This window comes from Passer domesticus, chromosome 10, assembly GCF_036417665.1.
Source record: "Passer domesticus isolate bPasDom1 chromosome 10, bPasDom1.hap1, whole genome shotgun sequence".
NCBI classification, from domain to species: domain Eukaryota; kingdom Metazoa; phylum Chordata; class Aves; order Passeriformes; family Passeridae; genus Passer; species Passer domesticus.
The window spans coordinates 32,471,264-32,484,813 of NC_087483.1; the positions used below are offsets into that span (position 1 = coordinate 32,471,264).

Genomic DNA, 13,550 nt, shown 5'->3' on the forward strand with positions numbered 1-13,550 from the left:
ACCCTCTTGCTCTTTCACTCGCTTAAGAAAAATTATTCAGGAATATTTAAATAGGTCTTGTTTATCCCATTCCTTAATTTGCTGCATCTCCTGTACACTCCTACTCTTTTACTAAAAAATCCTACTTAGGACCTCTTTTATACTAAGTAATCTTAATCAGCTTTCTCCCACAGCAGCCCAAATAGCAGCCAGGCCTGGTGCACTTCCCTGATAATTTTTTTCAGTCTGTTTTGCCTCATTAGCCCATAATGTAATTGCCTACTTGGTGTTTACAATGTTGTGTATTTTGGGTCTGTTTGTATTTGATGAGCATGTCCTCCATTAGTGTTGCTTTAAATATTTCTTCTTTTAATAATGGGTTTGTAGAGTTGGTTAGTTTTAAAAGAAAAACAAGAAAACAGAACTTTAAAAAAAAAACCCTCAGCTTTGACTTTATGTGCCCTCATCTTTCAAACCTGGATGAAGTGAAGAACCACCCCCTCACAGGTGTGTGACAGGTGTGATGGCTGCACAATAACACAGTCTGAGGATGCAAGGGAATTTGTCACCACAGTGCCAGGGGGTCTCACTGCACACCCACCTCATCCCTTTCCTCTGTCAGGATGTGTGATGGACACCTCAGGCTCTTTGCCTGAGATTGCTGCTTCCTCTCCTTGCAAATACTTGTCTCTCTCAGGAAGCTCTCAGTAATAAGTTTTGGACTAACTCTGGTTTCCAATCTTTTAAATTTAACCCAAAACTCACTAGATTTTAGACCATTGTAAATGTTTGCTATTTTCTTTAAGTGTGGGAGAAGAGACATGAGGCTGGGATGCCTGGGATAGAGATGCCACGGTCCCTTCCAAGTCCACTCCCAGAATGGTCTGACTGACTGTGCTGAGGCCATGGCTCATACAGGGGTAAAACATGAGCATAATTGCTGATGAAAATGGCTAAATGTGCATTTCTAATTATTTCTCTTTTCTTTTTCATTCTATTTCTGGAGATAATGTACCAAACAATGACTCAGGCTTTTTGCTTGTAATAATATTTCTTACTGATGGGGGAAAAACAGCTTTAAATTATTCCACATATCAATGGTCGCATGAATCAAAAAAAAGCTAAAAATGCTAATGGCCTCAATCCATGAATATCCAGAAGGCAGAAAGCTTTTGTAGTATAAATATATCATTTAATGAAAATATCAAAAGGAAGTGCATTTCCATGAAATTCATCTGTAGAATGTTATTTTTAATAGATGAATTCATTGCTTTACCCAGAGGTATTTTTCTTTCCAGTCTTTTTCCAGACATAGAGCCCTGCTGTTCTCTCTTTGGGATACAAACAAAACATCATTTGCATTTGCCATACTCTGTAGCAGTGAATTGCAATAAAACATGAATTTGACCTCCCTAATTCTCTTTGCCCTTAAAGTGCCTGAAAAAGTTCCTCTTATTAGGAGGTTCTTTTGTTATATTTACTTTTTTGAGTTTAAAGGAAAAGCTCTGTCTACTTCTAGTAGCTTAATTGTAAAAAATCAGAAGTGGTTCTTGACAAAACTAATGTTGGTTCCCTCTGAGATATAATCAGTCTCCTAATATATAATGTGGGTAAGTCCATGGCTTTTCATGTGCCTTTTTCTGGGCAAGCAGTTTGCATCACACGTCGGTTTAGACACTCCAGAGTAGGAGGTATTTGCTTGCATTGTTGCCATGTAGTGACACTGAGTTCAATAGCACTTCAAAAGTTCTCTGAAGTCCTCCAGTGGAAGGGTCTCTTTCATTTGCTTCCAGGCGCTCCCACAATGAGCTAATCATTACATAAACCTGTTTGTCTTCCAAATTAGCAGGACCTGAACAATCCACTTGTTTCAGTGAATGAAATTGTCAGGCATGTGAAAGAAATATTAGCCATCCATTTCTATAAAACATCAACTTCTTTATGCAGAATTGCTTTTTGTGTTGTTAGGATCAGCAGTTCCTGTTCTAACCTTTTCCATAGTCAGTGGCACGCTGTAGCCCTGTCTTCCTGCAGAATAAGCACTCTCCATGACTTCATTGCTCCTCACACTTTGCCCAACAGTGGCAAATCTGAATTGCAGTTTATTTCTGTTGTATTTGCATAGCAGTTTCAAAAGTGACTAAGTGCTCAATTCTCATGGCAGCGAGTGGGAAAAGCATGGTAGAAGTTTCACAAACAAAACCTGCACCAGAATCTCCCTTCTCAGGGCTCTTGAAACGAGCTCTACTTCCTCCTAGGATGCAAAGGAGCTGAATTTTCCAGTTGGGCTGGGATCATTGTGTTTAGAGAGTCAGAGCAACACCCTGGGGTTGGCAGCCCTGCTCGACACTGTGTTTGTTGTCTGCCAAAGAAAAGGTGAAAATGCTTTTTCCACACTGTGAATTCAGTTAAAATACTGATCCAACTTCTCCAGTCTTAGCCTTTCCAGAAAAAGTTCACTTAACATATATTAGAACTAAACTTTGGATACGTACTTTAGTGTTGTGGGTTTTAAATCCATCGTATCAAAAGTAATTTTTTTGAGTAAGTAGTTCTCCTTCCAGTGTTGCCTTTTTTTTCCCCATCTGAGAACAGAAACTAAAGAGATTTTCCTTCATTTAAAATTCCCCTAAGTCCAGGCATTAGACACACAGTGGTAGGAACACTAAATGTCTGGATTTTTTACCTAGAAAAACCACTTATGTAACACACAGCTTTTAAATAGCTTAACAAATCCAGTACCTGATGTGACTGTGACCATGCATGCAAAGTTTCAACTTGTACAAGGAGAAAAAGAAAAATAAAGCTGTAAATGGAAGTGCTTTCCCATCTTAACTGTATGGTATTATCATCAGTCACTAGAACCTTTTTCCAGTGTAATCTCACTTTTTTCATACCCAGTTTGCTCAGGTATATTGTAATTCCAGCATTTATAGCCTTACATGGTTTTCTTTGTTGCTGCCTGTCAGGGTATTTCAACAGTGACTGCAAGAAGTGAATAAGGCAGGTACAGCCAGGTCAGTTCCTGATATCATGTCTTCTCAGGGAAGTGGTGTAAACTGCTTAATTAAAGTTATTTATAATGTGACTTGATAAAAAAATTGGAAAAGAGGTGACAGTATAGTACAATATGGGTTTTTCTTCTCTAATTTCTATTGCTATATTTGAGCTGTCCCTTGTATTATATTTTTGCAGTTCAGAGGCCAGTTTAGAAACAGAGGTGATCTTTATTTTGTGCAAAAGTGTTAGTGTGTCCATATGTGTATTTTCTTAGATAGATACATAATGTAAATATGTAAGTTACTCATTACTGTGATGCTCTGCCATGTGATATTTCACACTACCATTTACCATCAGTCCTCAACTATGTATTTTTTTTTCTTAAAAGGGCTTATAAAGGGCTCATGTTCAATTGCAAATTACAAGTTGGGCAGAGCACATCAATTCATTAGCAGGGAGGTCAGATGTGCAAAAACCTTGACATATCAAAATGAGTCCTGACCTGGTCACTGAGACATTTAGAAACAAAGTGTTTTAGATAGATGTTTACTTCCCCAATTTTGCTTTAAGCTACAGTCATCTATTATTTTGTAAGTTGAGAATGAGTTTCTGGTGTAACTTTTTTCCAATTTTCTCTTTCATGATTGTGATTAAAAAGCCTTCTGCTCATGTTATTTTCTGTCATTTGACCTCAATAGCTTTCTACTTTTTGATACATGAAAATAATTAAATTATGATTGGATAAATAACACATCTGAAAACAGCACTGGGAAAATAACAGATGAACATTACACTTGATAGTGCAATGAGACTGAGAAATGTTTTTCCATCTGGGTAAGATCCTGAGCTAAAGTTATCTTTTCATCCCTTTCCTCAGGAAAGAGAAAACTTGTTGTGCAGAATGAAATTGGAATAGTGATGGGGAAAGGGCAGTTCCTCTTTGCACCTTTTCAGTAGCAGAAACAAGAAGAAAATCAGGGGATAACAGAAACAAACCTCTCTTGTCTTGGAGCAATTTTTAGCACTGATGGTGTACAAGAGGAGACTCATGGGCTGTGAGACCAAAATCTAGTGCAGTGCTGATAAGATGTTGTAACAAACAGCAAAAAGCCACCAATACTGTTATGTTCATATTTCTCTGTCGGGTGGAGCAGCTGCTACATACATCTCCCAGGGCAGCAGCTTAGAAAATGCTCTGAATTGCATTTTGAATCTCTCACCCCTGCCTCTCTGGGGAAATGAGTTAAGGATGTGCAGAAGAACCATGCAAATAATCTTTTTCTCAGGAAAAAGTAGCTTAATTCAAGTCAGTATTGAAAAAGAGATAAAATAGGGTTTAAGCTGTTATCATATGCAGAGATACTTGAGGTAGTAGTCTGTATATTGATGGCAATTTAGTCTGAAAATAGTGTTTATTAACTCAAATATGTTGGACTTGAGAAATTAAACAATATGAAGATAAGAGATGCTCTACCCTGGATGATAATGTCAGGCTTGGTAAATGCCAAAAATGCAAATCTGTGACTAGAGCACACCAGCCAGGACAAGGCTGGAGAGAGAGCAGCCAGGAAAACACCAAGAGAAGACACCTTGAGAGAGGCAAAATTGGCTCACACTGTGGAAAAAAAAAAACCCCAACAAACCCAAAACAATAAAGACAAAAAGATAGAATTTAGATAGATAGAATTAATATAGAATTAAAATTCTGGATTAAGTTGTTACTTTCTCCCTTGGATCTTCAAAGTAAAATTAACATTTGTTGCTCCCTTTGAGTGTAAGATTGGTTAGAGACCATTATTCAGATGATGGAGTTTGATGGACATAATCTAAATCTAAAGTGGTTAGAATGTGTGTGTAACCTTCACACTATATAAACTGGGGGCTTTTGTTTGGTGGTTTATTTAGGGTTTTTTTTACAGAACTTTTCTTCTTCTGTCAGATGAAGTGCCTACATGCCCACAGATGCTGCAGAACTATTGTACTCTTTTCTGACTTTACTGAGTTTTATTTGCCTTTAGGATGATTACAGAGGAGGCATATTTGAATTAAAACAATAATACTAGAGTGGTGTCAGTGAACAGAAGTGGTAGTACACCTAAAGCTATAAAGTTTATTTTGTGGTGACACAGTTTTCCAAACATACAGTAACAAGAACATAATTTAAGCATTAAATTCACTTTGGAGCAGGAGGAAATACTAAAATAAAATCATTATATGTTGCAGTAGTTACCTCAGTTGCTACTGAAATGCAGTTTTTTCTGGAGATGTGCCGTAGCTCTGCAAATACCCTGGGACATTTTAGAAGTTTGAGAATAACTGCAGTGAGATAAGTAGAATGAAAATACTAAAGTGCACAAGGATACCTTGGTTTGTCCCAAGTACGCTGGAGAGTAACCATAGGGGATTGATGTAATGTGTCCTCCACAAAAATACCAGAGCATTGTTTATATAGTACTTTTTCTTTGTTTAAAACTATTTCATCTTGGTTTAGCATGTGTGAGAGTTTAACAAGCATTGACAAGGCTTGACCATGCCTTGGTGATGTCCATCTGAAACACATTATCAACACTAGTAATGAAATCTGTCATTTCTGTGTGAGGATTATAAAACCTCCAAAACCTGTGAATGGGTTATAAATAAGAGTGGATATTATTTCTGTCCCAGCTCAGAAAGAGTTTCCTTCGGATGATATATAACAGTGCTTCTTTTTTTTAAAATATTTTTTTATAGATTTTGTTTAAAAATTTAATTTCCAATCCACTGAGAATCAGTAGCGTTGATTCCTTTCTATTGCAATCCATCTTGTTAATTCTATAAAGAGTCTGTAGGCATTTCTTTTGCATATTGTGTTCCTTTGTGTGCTTTAAAAAACTCCTGCTACCCTGTATATTATTCAGCCATTTGTGGCTTGAAACACTGCCTAAATGCTGGCTTATGTTTCCCCATTTTCAAGCCATAGCTTTTTATGTCTCACAACTCAAGTCTTGCAGCAATAACACTGAGTTCCTGCTATGGTTAGAAAAACACCACCCATTTGAAAATATCATCTGCCACCACTTTATTGCACAATGAATAGATTTGCTTTGGAGGGTTGCAATATCTCATGTGACTTTCTAGCTGTATTTTAGACGTGAAGTTTTTATATAAATTCTGAAATAGTTTTGCATTCTATGGCTGATTACTTTTTGGAAAAGTCAAAGTGGAACATTTCTGAATTCCACAAGTAGGAGAGCCTTCAAAAAGTCCTTTCTGTATTTGTTCATTGTACTAATATTAAGCCAAACTTTGCAGAGACTTCACTGCTTGGAAGTACTATCTCTGTTCTGTCACCAGCCTTATCTGTTAAATCCCAATGAGTGTGAAAAACGAGAAAAATCTGGGTTTACTTGGCTGTTTCAGCAGTATGTTGAGAATGGCCAGATTGCTGGAGAAGACGACTCTCTTGGAAACCCTAACAGCCCGGCCTTCTCATCTGTAGGCACATAGAGCTCATCTGAGTGTGTAAATAAAAATAAATAATGCAGTGAAAAAATATGCAGAGTATTTAGCTGAAGTGTTTCAAATTTTGGATTTGCCATAACTTAATTTAAATCTGCGGTTGGGATTTAATGCAGGCAGGAGGGTCAGGTTTCCAATGTCGGGATGTATGCAGGCAGGAGGGTCAGGTTTCCAATGTTGGGATTTAATGCAGGCAGGAGGGTCAGGTTTCCAATGTTGGGATGTATGCAGGCAGGAGGGTCAGGTTTCCAATATTGGGATGTATGCAGGCAGGAGGGTCAGGTTTCCAATGTTGGGATGTATGGAGGCAGGAGGGTCAGGTTTCCAATGTCGGGATGTATGCAGGCAGGAGGGTCAGGTTTCCAATGTTGGGATGTATGCAGGCAGGAGGGTCAGGTTTCCAATGTTGTAATTTAATGCTTTTCTGCTACTACACCTTTTCTGCTTTTATATCCTGTCATGATACCTTTTTGCTGCAAAGAAAGTCCCTTTTATTCCCTTTTCCTTTTCTGTTTCGAAGAGAACATTTGCTTCTCCTTTTATACGAGGTAATGAGATGAGAGTAGCTCCGTATTCTTCAAATCGATCTAATTTGGCTTCTTTTGGTGTATAGAATATCCTTCTTTTGCGCAGGGCTTTCATTTCTTTGAAATCTCCATCCCTCGCTACCTGGCGTGCCTTTGTAATTAACAAAACGTAGCGGGCAGTTCTCACCCACAGGGCCGCGCTCTGTTCTCTCTTGCAGGCTGATCCACGGCGGGCAGCTGCTGAACGGGCTGGCGGGGCCCACGGTGATGAACGCGGCTCCCTTCCTCTCCACCACCTGGTTCTCCCCGGACGAGCGCGCCACGGCCACGGCCATCGCCTCGCTGCTCAACTACCTGGGCTCGGCCGCCGCCTTCCTGGTGGGGCCGCTGGCGGTGCCGCCGCCCAACGGCACGGCGCGCCCGGCCGCGCCCGGCGGCGCGCCGCGCATCAAGGACCGCATCGAGGCCGTGCTCTATGCAGGTGCGGGGCCGCCACCCTCCGGTGGCTGGTTCGCGCAGGGTCCGCTCTGTGGCTGGGGGGAAACTATTGAGTCATGAGGGTTAATTTTTTTTTTTTTTAACAGCGTTTCTTGAAAAGAAGCGGTTCGGTTGGTTTGTGTCGGATGATCTTGGGAGAAATGTCTTTACTTAGAGTTTCCCCCGAGCTTCAGAACTGGTTTTTGCTTATTGAATTTTCATTAAAAATATGTTTCCATGACACATTGGGTTTTTTTCTACTGTTTCTGTTGGAATGGAAATTCAATAGTCTTTTAGCATGAAATTCTATTCTGCATTAACCGAGCCTTAATTTATGACCTGCATGTGCCTTTCAAATGTGATTAGATAATTAGTATTTCAGAATCTACGGAGTCAGAAACATTGAAATTAAAACACGATAGATTTTGTTTTTAGCTAAAACCGCATAATTCTTACTGGTGAGCAATTTCAATGAAGTGACAACAGTTTAGTGGAAAAAATCACTGGTGCAAAATTCTCTTGATAAAACCTGGATTTTTTATCCTTGCTCTTTTTATTGCAATGGCTTCTATGCCTCTTCCTGTCACTTAGAAAAATTAGCAGCAAACTTTAAGGAAACAGAATTGATTAAGTGGTTAAAGTGTCTACATTCTACTTTTTAGTGAATATAAATTAGTACAGCATTAAGAGTTGCACATCTGATAGGGGTTTTCTCCTCTTATAATTGCATCCTCTGAAATCCAGCCAGGAGTAAGTGTTCCAGAAGTCCTAACATGTATATACTGTGTAGTTTATGTGGAGGTTTAGTGGATTGAGTTAGCTGTGATCATTTATTCCTGGACATTATCCGTATGGAAATTTGTCAAGTTAATATTCCTGTTGGGTGAGGGCCACTTTAATGTTTGTTTTAAAGAAAGTGTAATAGAATTTGGATCATGACTTCAGCAAGTATTTTTGAGTAAGCTGCTTTTTACTGGACTCAAATGGAACAACAAGGAAATTCAGGTTTAGCTAAACCTTTTTCACATGCAGATATGGTGTTAGGCTCTGAACATCTCGTGGCAGATGAACATGTCTGGTGTGAAAGAAGGAAAAACAAAAGCAAGTCAGGTTTTGTCCTGAGGAGCAGTGGATAAGGGGAGGAGAACCCTAGCAATTAGAGAAGTGCTTTTGCTCTCCCTTTGCAGATTTTCCATGGAGAGGGAAGAATTCATTTGCCTGAGGAGATACTGTGTTGTGCTTGAAACCACTGTTTTGAGTCTGGTAGCAGTAGAAATGTTGCCTTCAGCAGTGCATTAGATTCCCTTTCTCTTCTGTTCTCTTTCAGGCGGTTTTCCTAAGTGTTTTCCTCAGAAACAGGGGTAGATGTTGCCACCAAGGTTCAGGACTTGCCTGCCTCACATCTCAGCATGACTCTTCCTTTCTGAGCTGGCTAGGGTGTGGGAACACCCTTGTAGACCTGTTTGGGATCACCGGTCCCAGCAAGCAGTGATCCTACAGCAGCTCTTCAGCTTCCTAGGAATTGTGTTTTGTGGGGCATCTGTATTTCTCACTTAGTATTTGAAAGTGCTTTGAACAGAGATAGTTTCTTTGTGCTGGTGTTTGTGTCCTATGGGATGAATATTTTCAGGAGCTGCAAACTCTATAGCTGTTTAGACAATGACAGAGAGCTGCTTTGTGAACATTGCTGGCCTGCAGTGAATCACAGTAATGATGGAAAACCTCCAACTGGTTTAAAATTGCAAAGAACTGTCAAAGAGGAGTTTGCTTTGAATCCCTCATAGGATTTGCTCTATCTCAGCTTAGCCCTGTTTCCCTGGAGAGCTGAAGGCACAAGCTTCCTTCTGACTGCTTCACTGTGCTCTCTTGTGCCCTGTGGGGTCCAGAGGTGGAAGGACAGCTGCTTCATGGTGGGTAATAGTGAACAGACAGCTCTGTTCACCTGTGGGACAAAAATACCTGGTAGGTGTGGTAGGGTACTATTTGTCCCCTTAAAACAGCTGTGCAGAAAACTAGGCTCAAATTGACTTCACAGATTAGTAGTGAAGGTTTTGCAGAATGTAGAAGAACAAGAAGCTGGATCCAAATGTCCCACTTCCCCACTTCTTCAGCAAGTGTGGTCAGGTTTGGTATGACTTGTTCTTTCAGATACTATGGGAAAGCCAGTTTCACAGGGCCAGCACTCTGCATTTCTAATGAACTTGTTGCTTTTGTGTGAGCTAGTGTTAAATAAGCAGCCTCCAAAAGTTAGATGATGTCTTTTAAAAGGCAGTAACGATGTGAATTGTTAACTTGGGATCAGTAGTGTGCCAGCAGTGTACAAATTTTCCAAGGACTTAAGCTCAAACATGATTACGAAGCAATTGCTTATAAACCCATTCTGAAATTGCTCTGTTAACTCCAGTCTCTTCTGTGTTTTAATAAATTGCTGTTCCTTTATCTCAGACTCAGAGCTGAGCTGAATTGCCACAGCCTCTTTCTGTGTCTGTGTTGCTGCACATTCTGGTTCACAGCTCAAGTAGTACTGATGTAGCAAATCAGAATTGAATTGTATTACTTGAATAGTGTAAGGAAACATGAATTATTCTGGACTGCAGCCAGAGCTGTTAGCCTTGTGCTTTCCTAAATACCAGTGTAAAATTATTATTTGTTTAAAGAAAAAAAAAAAAAGCATGTGTTTTTTTGGGCTGTTTGGGGTTTGCACAAGCATCAGGGTGCCTGCTTCCTAGGCTAAGATGCAGGCATCTCTCACGTCACAAGTCACTGTGGTACCCAGCTTTTGTGGAGCATTTCTGTTTCACTTAACAAGTACACAGATTTGTACATGTTTGTGTGTCTGCACACTGATTTATGAGTTGCCCCATGTCATGTGCATTGCTCTGTTTGAGAGCATCCATTGCACTTTTGAGAAGCTGGCAACTTCTAAAGAAGAGCCTCTCCTGTGACTGCAGCTCCCTCACTCTCAGCATTGACCTATTTCCTACCTTCTCCATTTTGCTGACTTTCACTCACTACTTACCTGCCCAGGAGAAGTTTTAGATTGTATTCCTCTTCCTCTACTCTGGTAAATTAAATTATGGAAATAAGAGTGTGGGTTTCCTATTGAGGAAGGATTTCAATATGTAAGAAATCAGATGTGTTTGGCAGTGCCTGGACTTTCGATAGAGTTGTAAGTATTGTATACAGAGCTCAGATGGCACTAAAAACTCATATTCTTCAACAGAGGGAGATGCTTTTGTTTCCACAGTGAATTCGTCACTTTTCATTTGTGCACAGAGCAGAGCTATCTAGGCAAATTTGTTAGCCTGCAAACTATAACACTGGGAGACATTAAAGAGTTGCAAGAAGGTACTACAAGGACAGCACGCTGAACTTAGTAGTTTTTTTTTGGGGTTTTTTGTTTTTTTTTTTTTAAAGGAGTTACTGTACTGCTCCTACTACAGCAATTAGACTGGTAGAAATCTTGAGGCAGTGCATAGATGAGACCCCAGAAGGGCACCTGTTAGGAAATATTTCTGTGATTTAAATATTTCTGTGATTCTGCAGAATAAAACCTGGCCTTTCCCCTTATAGCATTGCAGTATAACGAAGTTAAATAATGAGTACCTTGGACAAAATTTTGGGATTGTGTGGTCACATTCTTGGTTGGCTATACCTGTCTGCAGTCTTAAATCTGCCTTTAATGTGTAAGTAAAATGTGTATAATATGTATGTCTGTAAACCTATATGTAGAATAGAGGCAGGAGGCAGGGGGATAAACAGCTTTGACTAAAAAGCTATGTAGAATCATCTTGTAGTGACAGAGCATCTCATCCTTTCTTAGGTCTGGGATGATCAGTTACTGCCAGTTCTTTATTCACTGCTCATGGTCTCCAAAACAATGTGCACAAAGATAGAAATTAATCTATTTTCTGAAGAGCAGAGGAGTGAGAAAGTCTAGTTTAAGTGTCCTTGGCCCTTGAAACATGCAGTTACACCGCAGCAGGAAAAGAGACACCATGTAATTCAAAATAAGTCCTTTAGTATTTGATGATGAAAAATGGCATTGTCACACTCCCAATATGCCTTTTCTCCCATATGCCAAATAGAAGCATTCATTTCCCTTCTCCATCTCCAGCTGATCCATTTAGGCTCTGAGTGTTATTTACTTTTCAGTTTCCTGAATTTATTTTCTTCTAGTTTAGCAGAAGACCTGGCAAAGTGCCATGTTCATATTGATTTATTAAAAAAGAGAAGAAAAAAAAAGAAAATTAAGGCAATTGAGTATCCAGCTCTGCTGGAATTTATTTGTGCTGTCAGTGAACACTTCTTTGTTACAAGATCACAAGTTCTTTTAAGATAACACACTTCAGCTATACATTTTTCTCTCTATCAGCAAAGAATCTTGTTTTCAAAGGCAGTAGGAGAAATACTGGGATTGAGGACTGTGGAGAACATGATATACATTGTAAAAGGCCTGTAAAACAAATTAATTAGACTGACTGTGGGTAGAGTTGTTTCTCTTCAGAGTGTCTGCTCATGGGACTTACTGGTTTCTGTGAAGTGCTCATCACTTTTCAAGCTCAGGTCCAAACTTCTGCTATAAAATTTTTCAAAGATTTGGATTTCCTGCTGCTAAAAAAGCAGGGCATCCACAAACAGCTGTATTCTTTCTTTTTCCCCCTCTTACCTGTACTTTTTCTATTCAAGCGCCATGGCTGCTTCTGCACTTTGCTCTTTATATTCTGGTGCCATGTAGTGCTGTTTGTGTCGGAACTGCTGCCTTGCATGACCTTTTGTTTGCCTTCATCATCTTGTGCAATGAATAATTGTTATTCCATGCCCTGGGGCTTCCCCAGTCCCATCTGTTTCAAGTCTCTAGCATGCTGTTACCTGCACTGAGTTACTTCCATCGAAAGGAAACGTGGCCAAATCCTCATATTGCAGTTCTCTCTGAAGAGAAAAAGCAAAAGCTTTCCTTTTGCTTCGCTGAGTTCCCGGTGTGTGAGCCTTGTTCTCCGCAGCACCTATCACTGGAATGGACTGCCAGTCTCATTGATTCTCCATCTCAATTTGAAATCTTGTTTGGGGAAGGAGAAAGAAATTCCTCCTTCAAGTTACGGAATTCTGTTGTTAGGAGCAGTCGGGCACTCGTGGTGGGATTTATGTCTCAGAGGCTGGCTGATAACAGCACTGCAGTGAAATAAGTCTTTCAATGCTAACATCTGTTCTTGGTTTTGTTTTTCTTTGCCCTCTTGTTTAGAATTTGGAATGGTTTCCCTGATATTTTCCGCAGCGTTGGCCTACTTCCCCTCGCGCCCTCCATTCCCCCCCAGCGTGGCTGCAGCGAGCCAGCGGCTCAGCTACAGGAGAAGTTTTTGCAGACTCTTAAGGTAGGACCTCATTGGGTTTCCACTTCAAAGCAGATCAGTGCCTAAGTAAATAAAAACAAGTGTGCTTTAATCTTCTCATTGAGCAAACAAGTTGGTGTGTAGTACTTTTAAAGAAAATAAAATTAAATATTAATGTCAAGACATAAAAGGATGCTAACTGCTAAAGAGCAGACATTAAATTTTAAATCTCTGTGTACATTTCCACTCTTCATGCCAGTCCTTCAGCACCAGCAGTGATTTAGTCATCCTGTTAGCATGGCTTTTCTTATGCAATGCTTCTGTTACATCAAGTTATACGAGATTGTTAAAAGTGAGCAATGAAAAACAGTGAAGAACACTGGACAAAACTAACTTTTAAGTTGTTTTTTTCTGTGCTTATTGGATTGGGAGTTTACTTTGCTTTTGAAGGATTATTCGGCTGCTTTCATTCAACCATGGAAGCAATGAATGAACTATCTAAAACTGTTATGTGATCTATTAAATCTCATTAATTGTACGTTAAAATATGAGTGGGAATAGGAAAACTGTCTTCAGGTGTGTTTCTGGATAGGCTCAAAGGTGAGCTAGCTTGCTTTGAATTTTTAGGTTGAATAAAAAGAGGTTATAAAGAAAGTGATGGTATTGCAGCTTCTCCCTCTTGGTTTCTTCAGGTAAGACACAGTTCCACTTCCCCCAGTGTTTGTTCAGTGTCTTGTGT

General features: G+C 39.7%; 1 protein-coding gene across 1 annotated transcript in view; it reads left to right on the forward strand.

The window, feature by feature from the left end:
- SLC49A4 (solute carrier family 49 member 4) overlaps positions 1–13,550 on the forward strand; it is a 64,447-nt gene that overhangs the window by 25,783 nt on the left and 25,114 nt on the right. The window contains exons 3-4 of the mRNA XM_064435009.1: positions 7,223–7,485; positions 12,724–12,853. Coding sequence (XP_064291079.1) covers positions 7,223–7,485; positions 12,724–12,853 — 393 coding nt within the window. The remainder of the gene's footprint in view (positions 1–7,222; positions 7,486–12,723; positions 12,854–13,550) is intronic.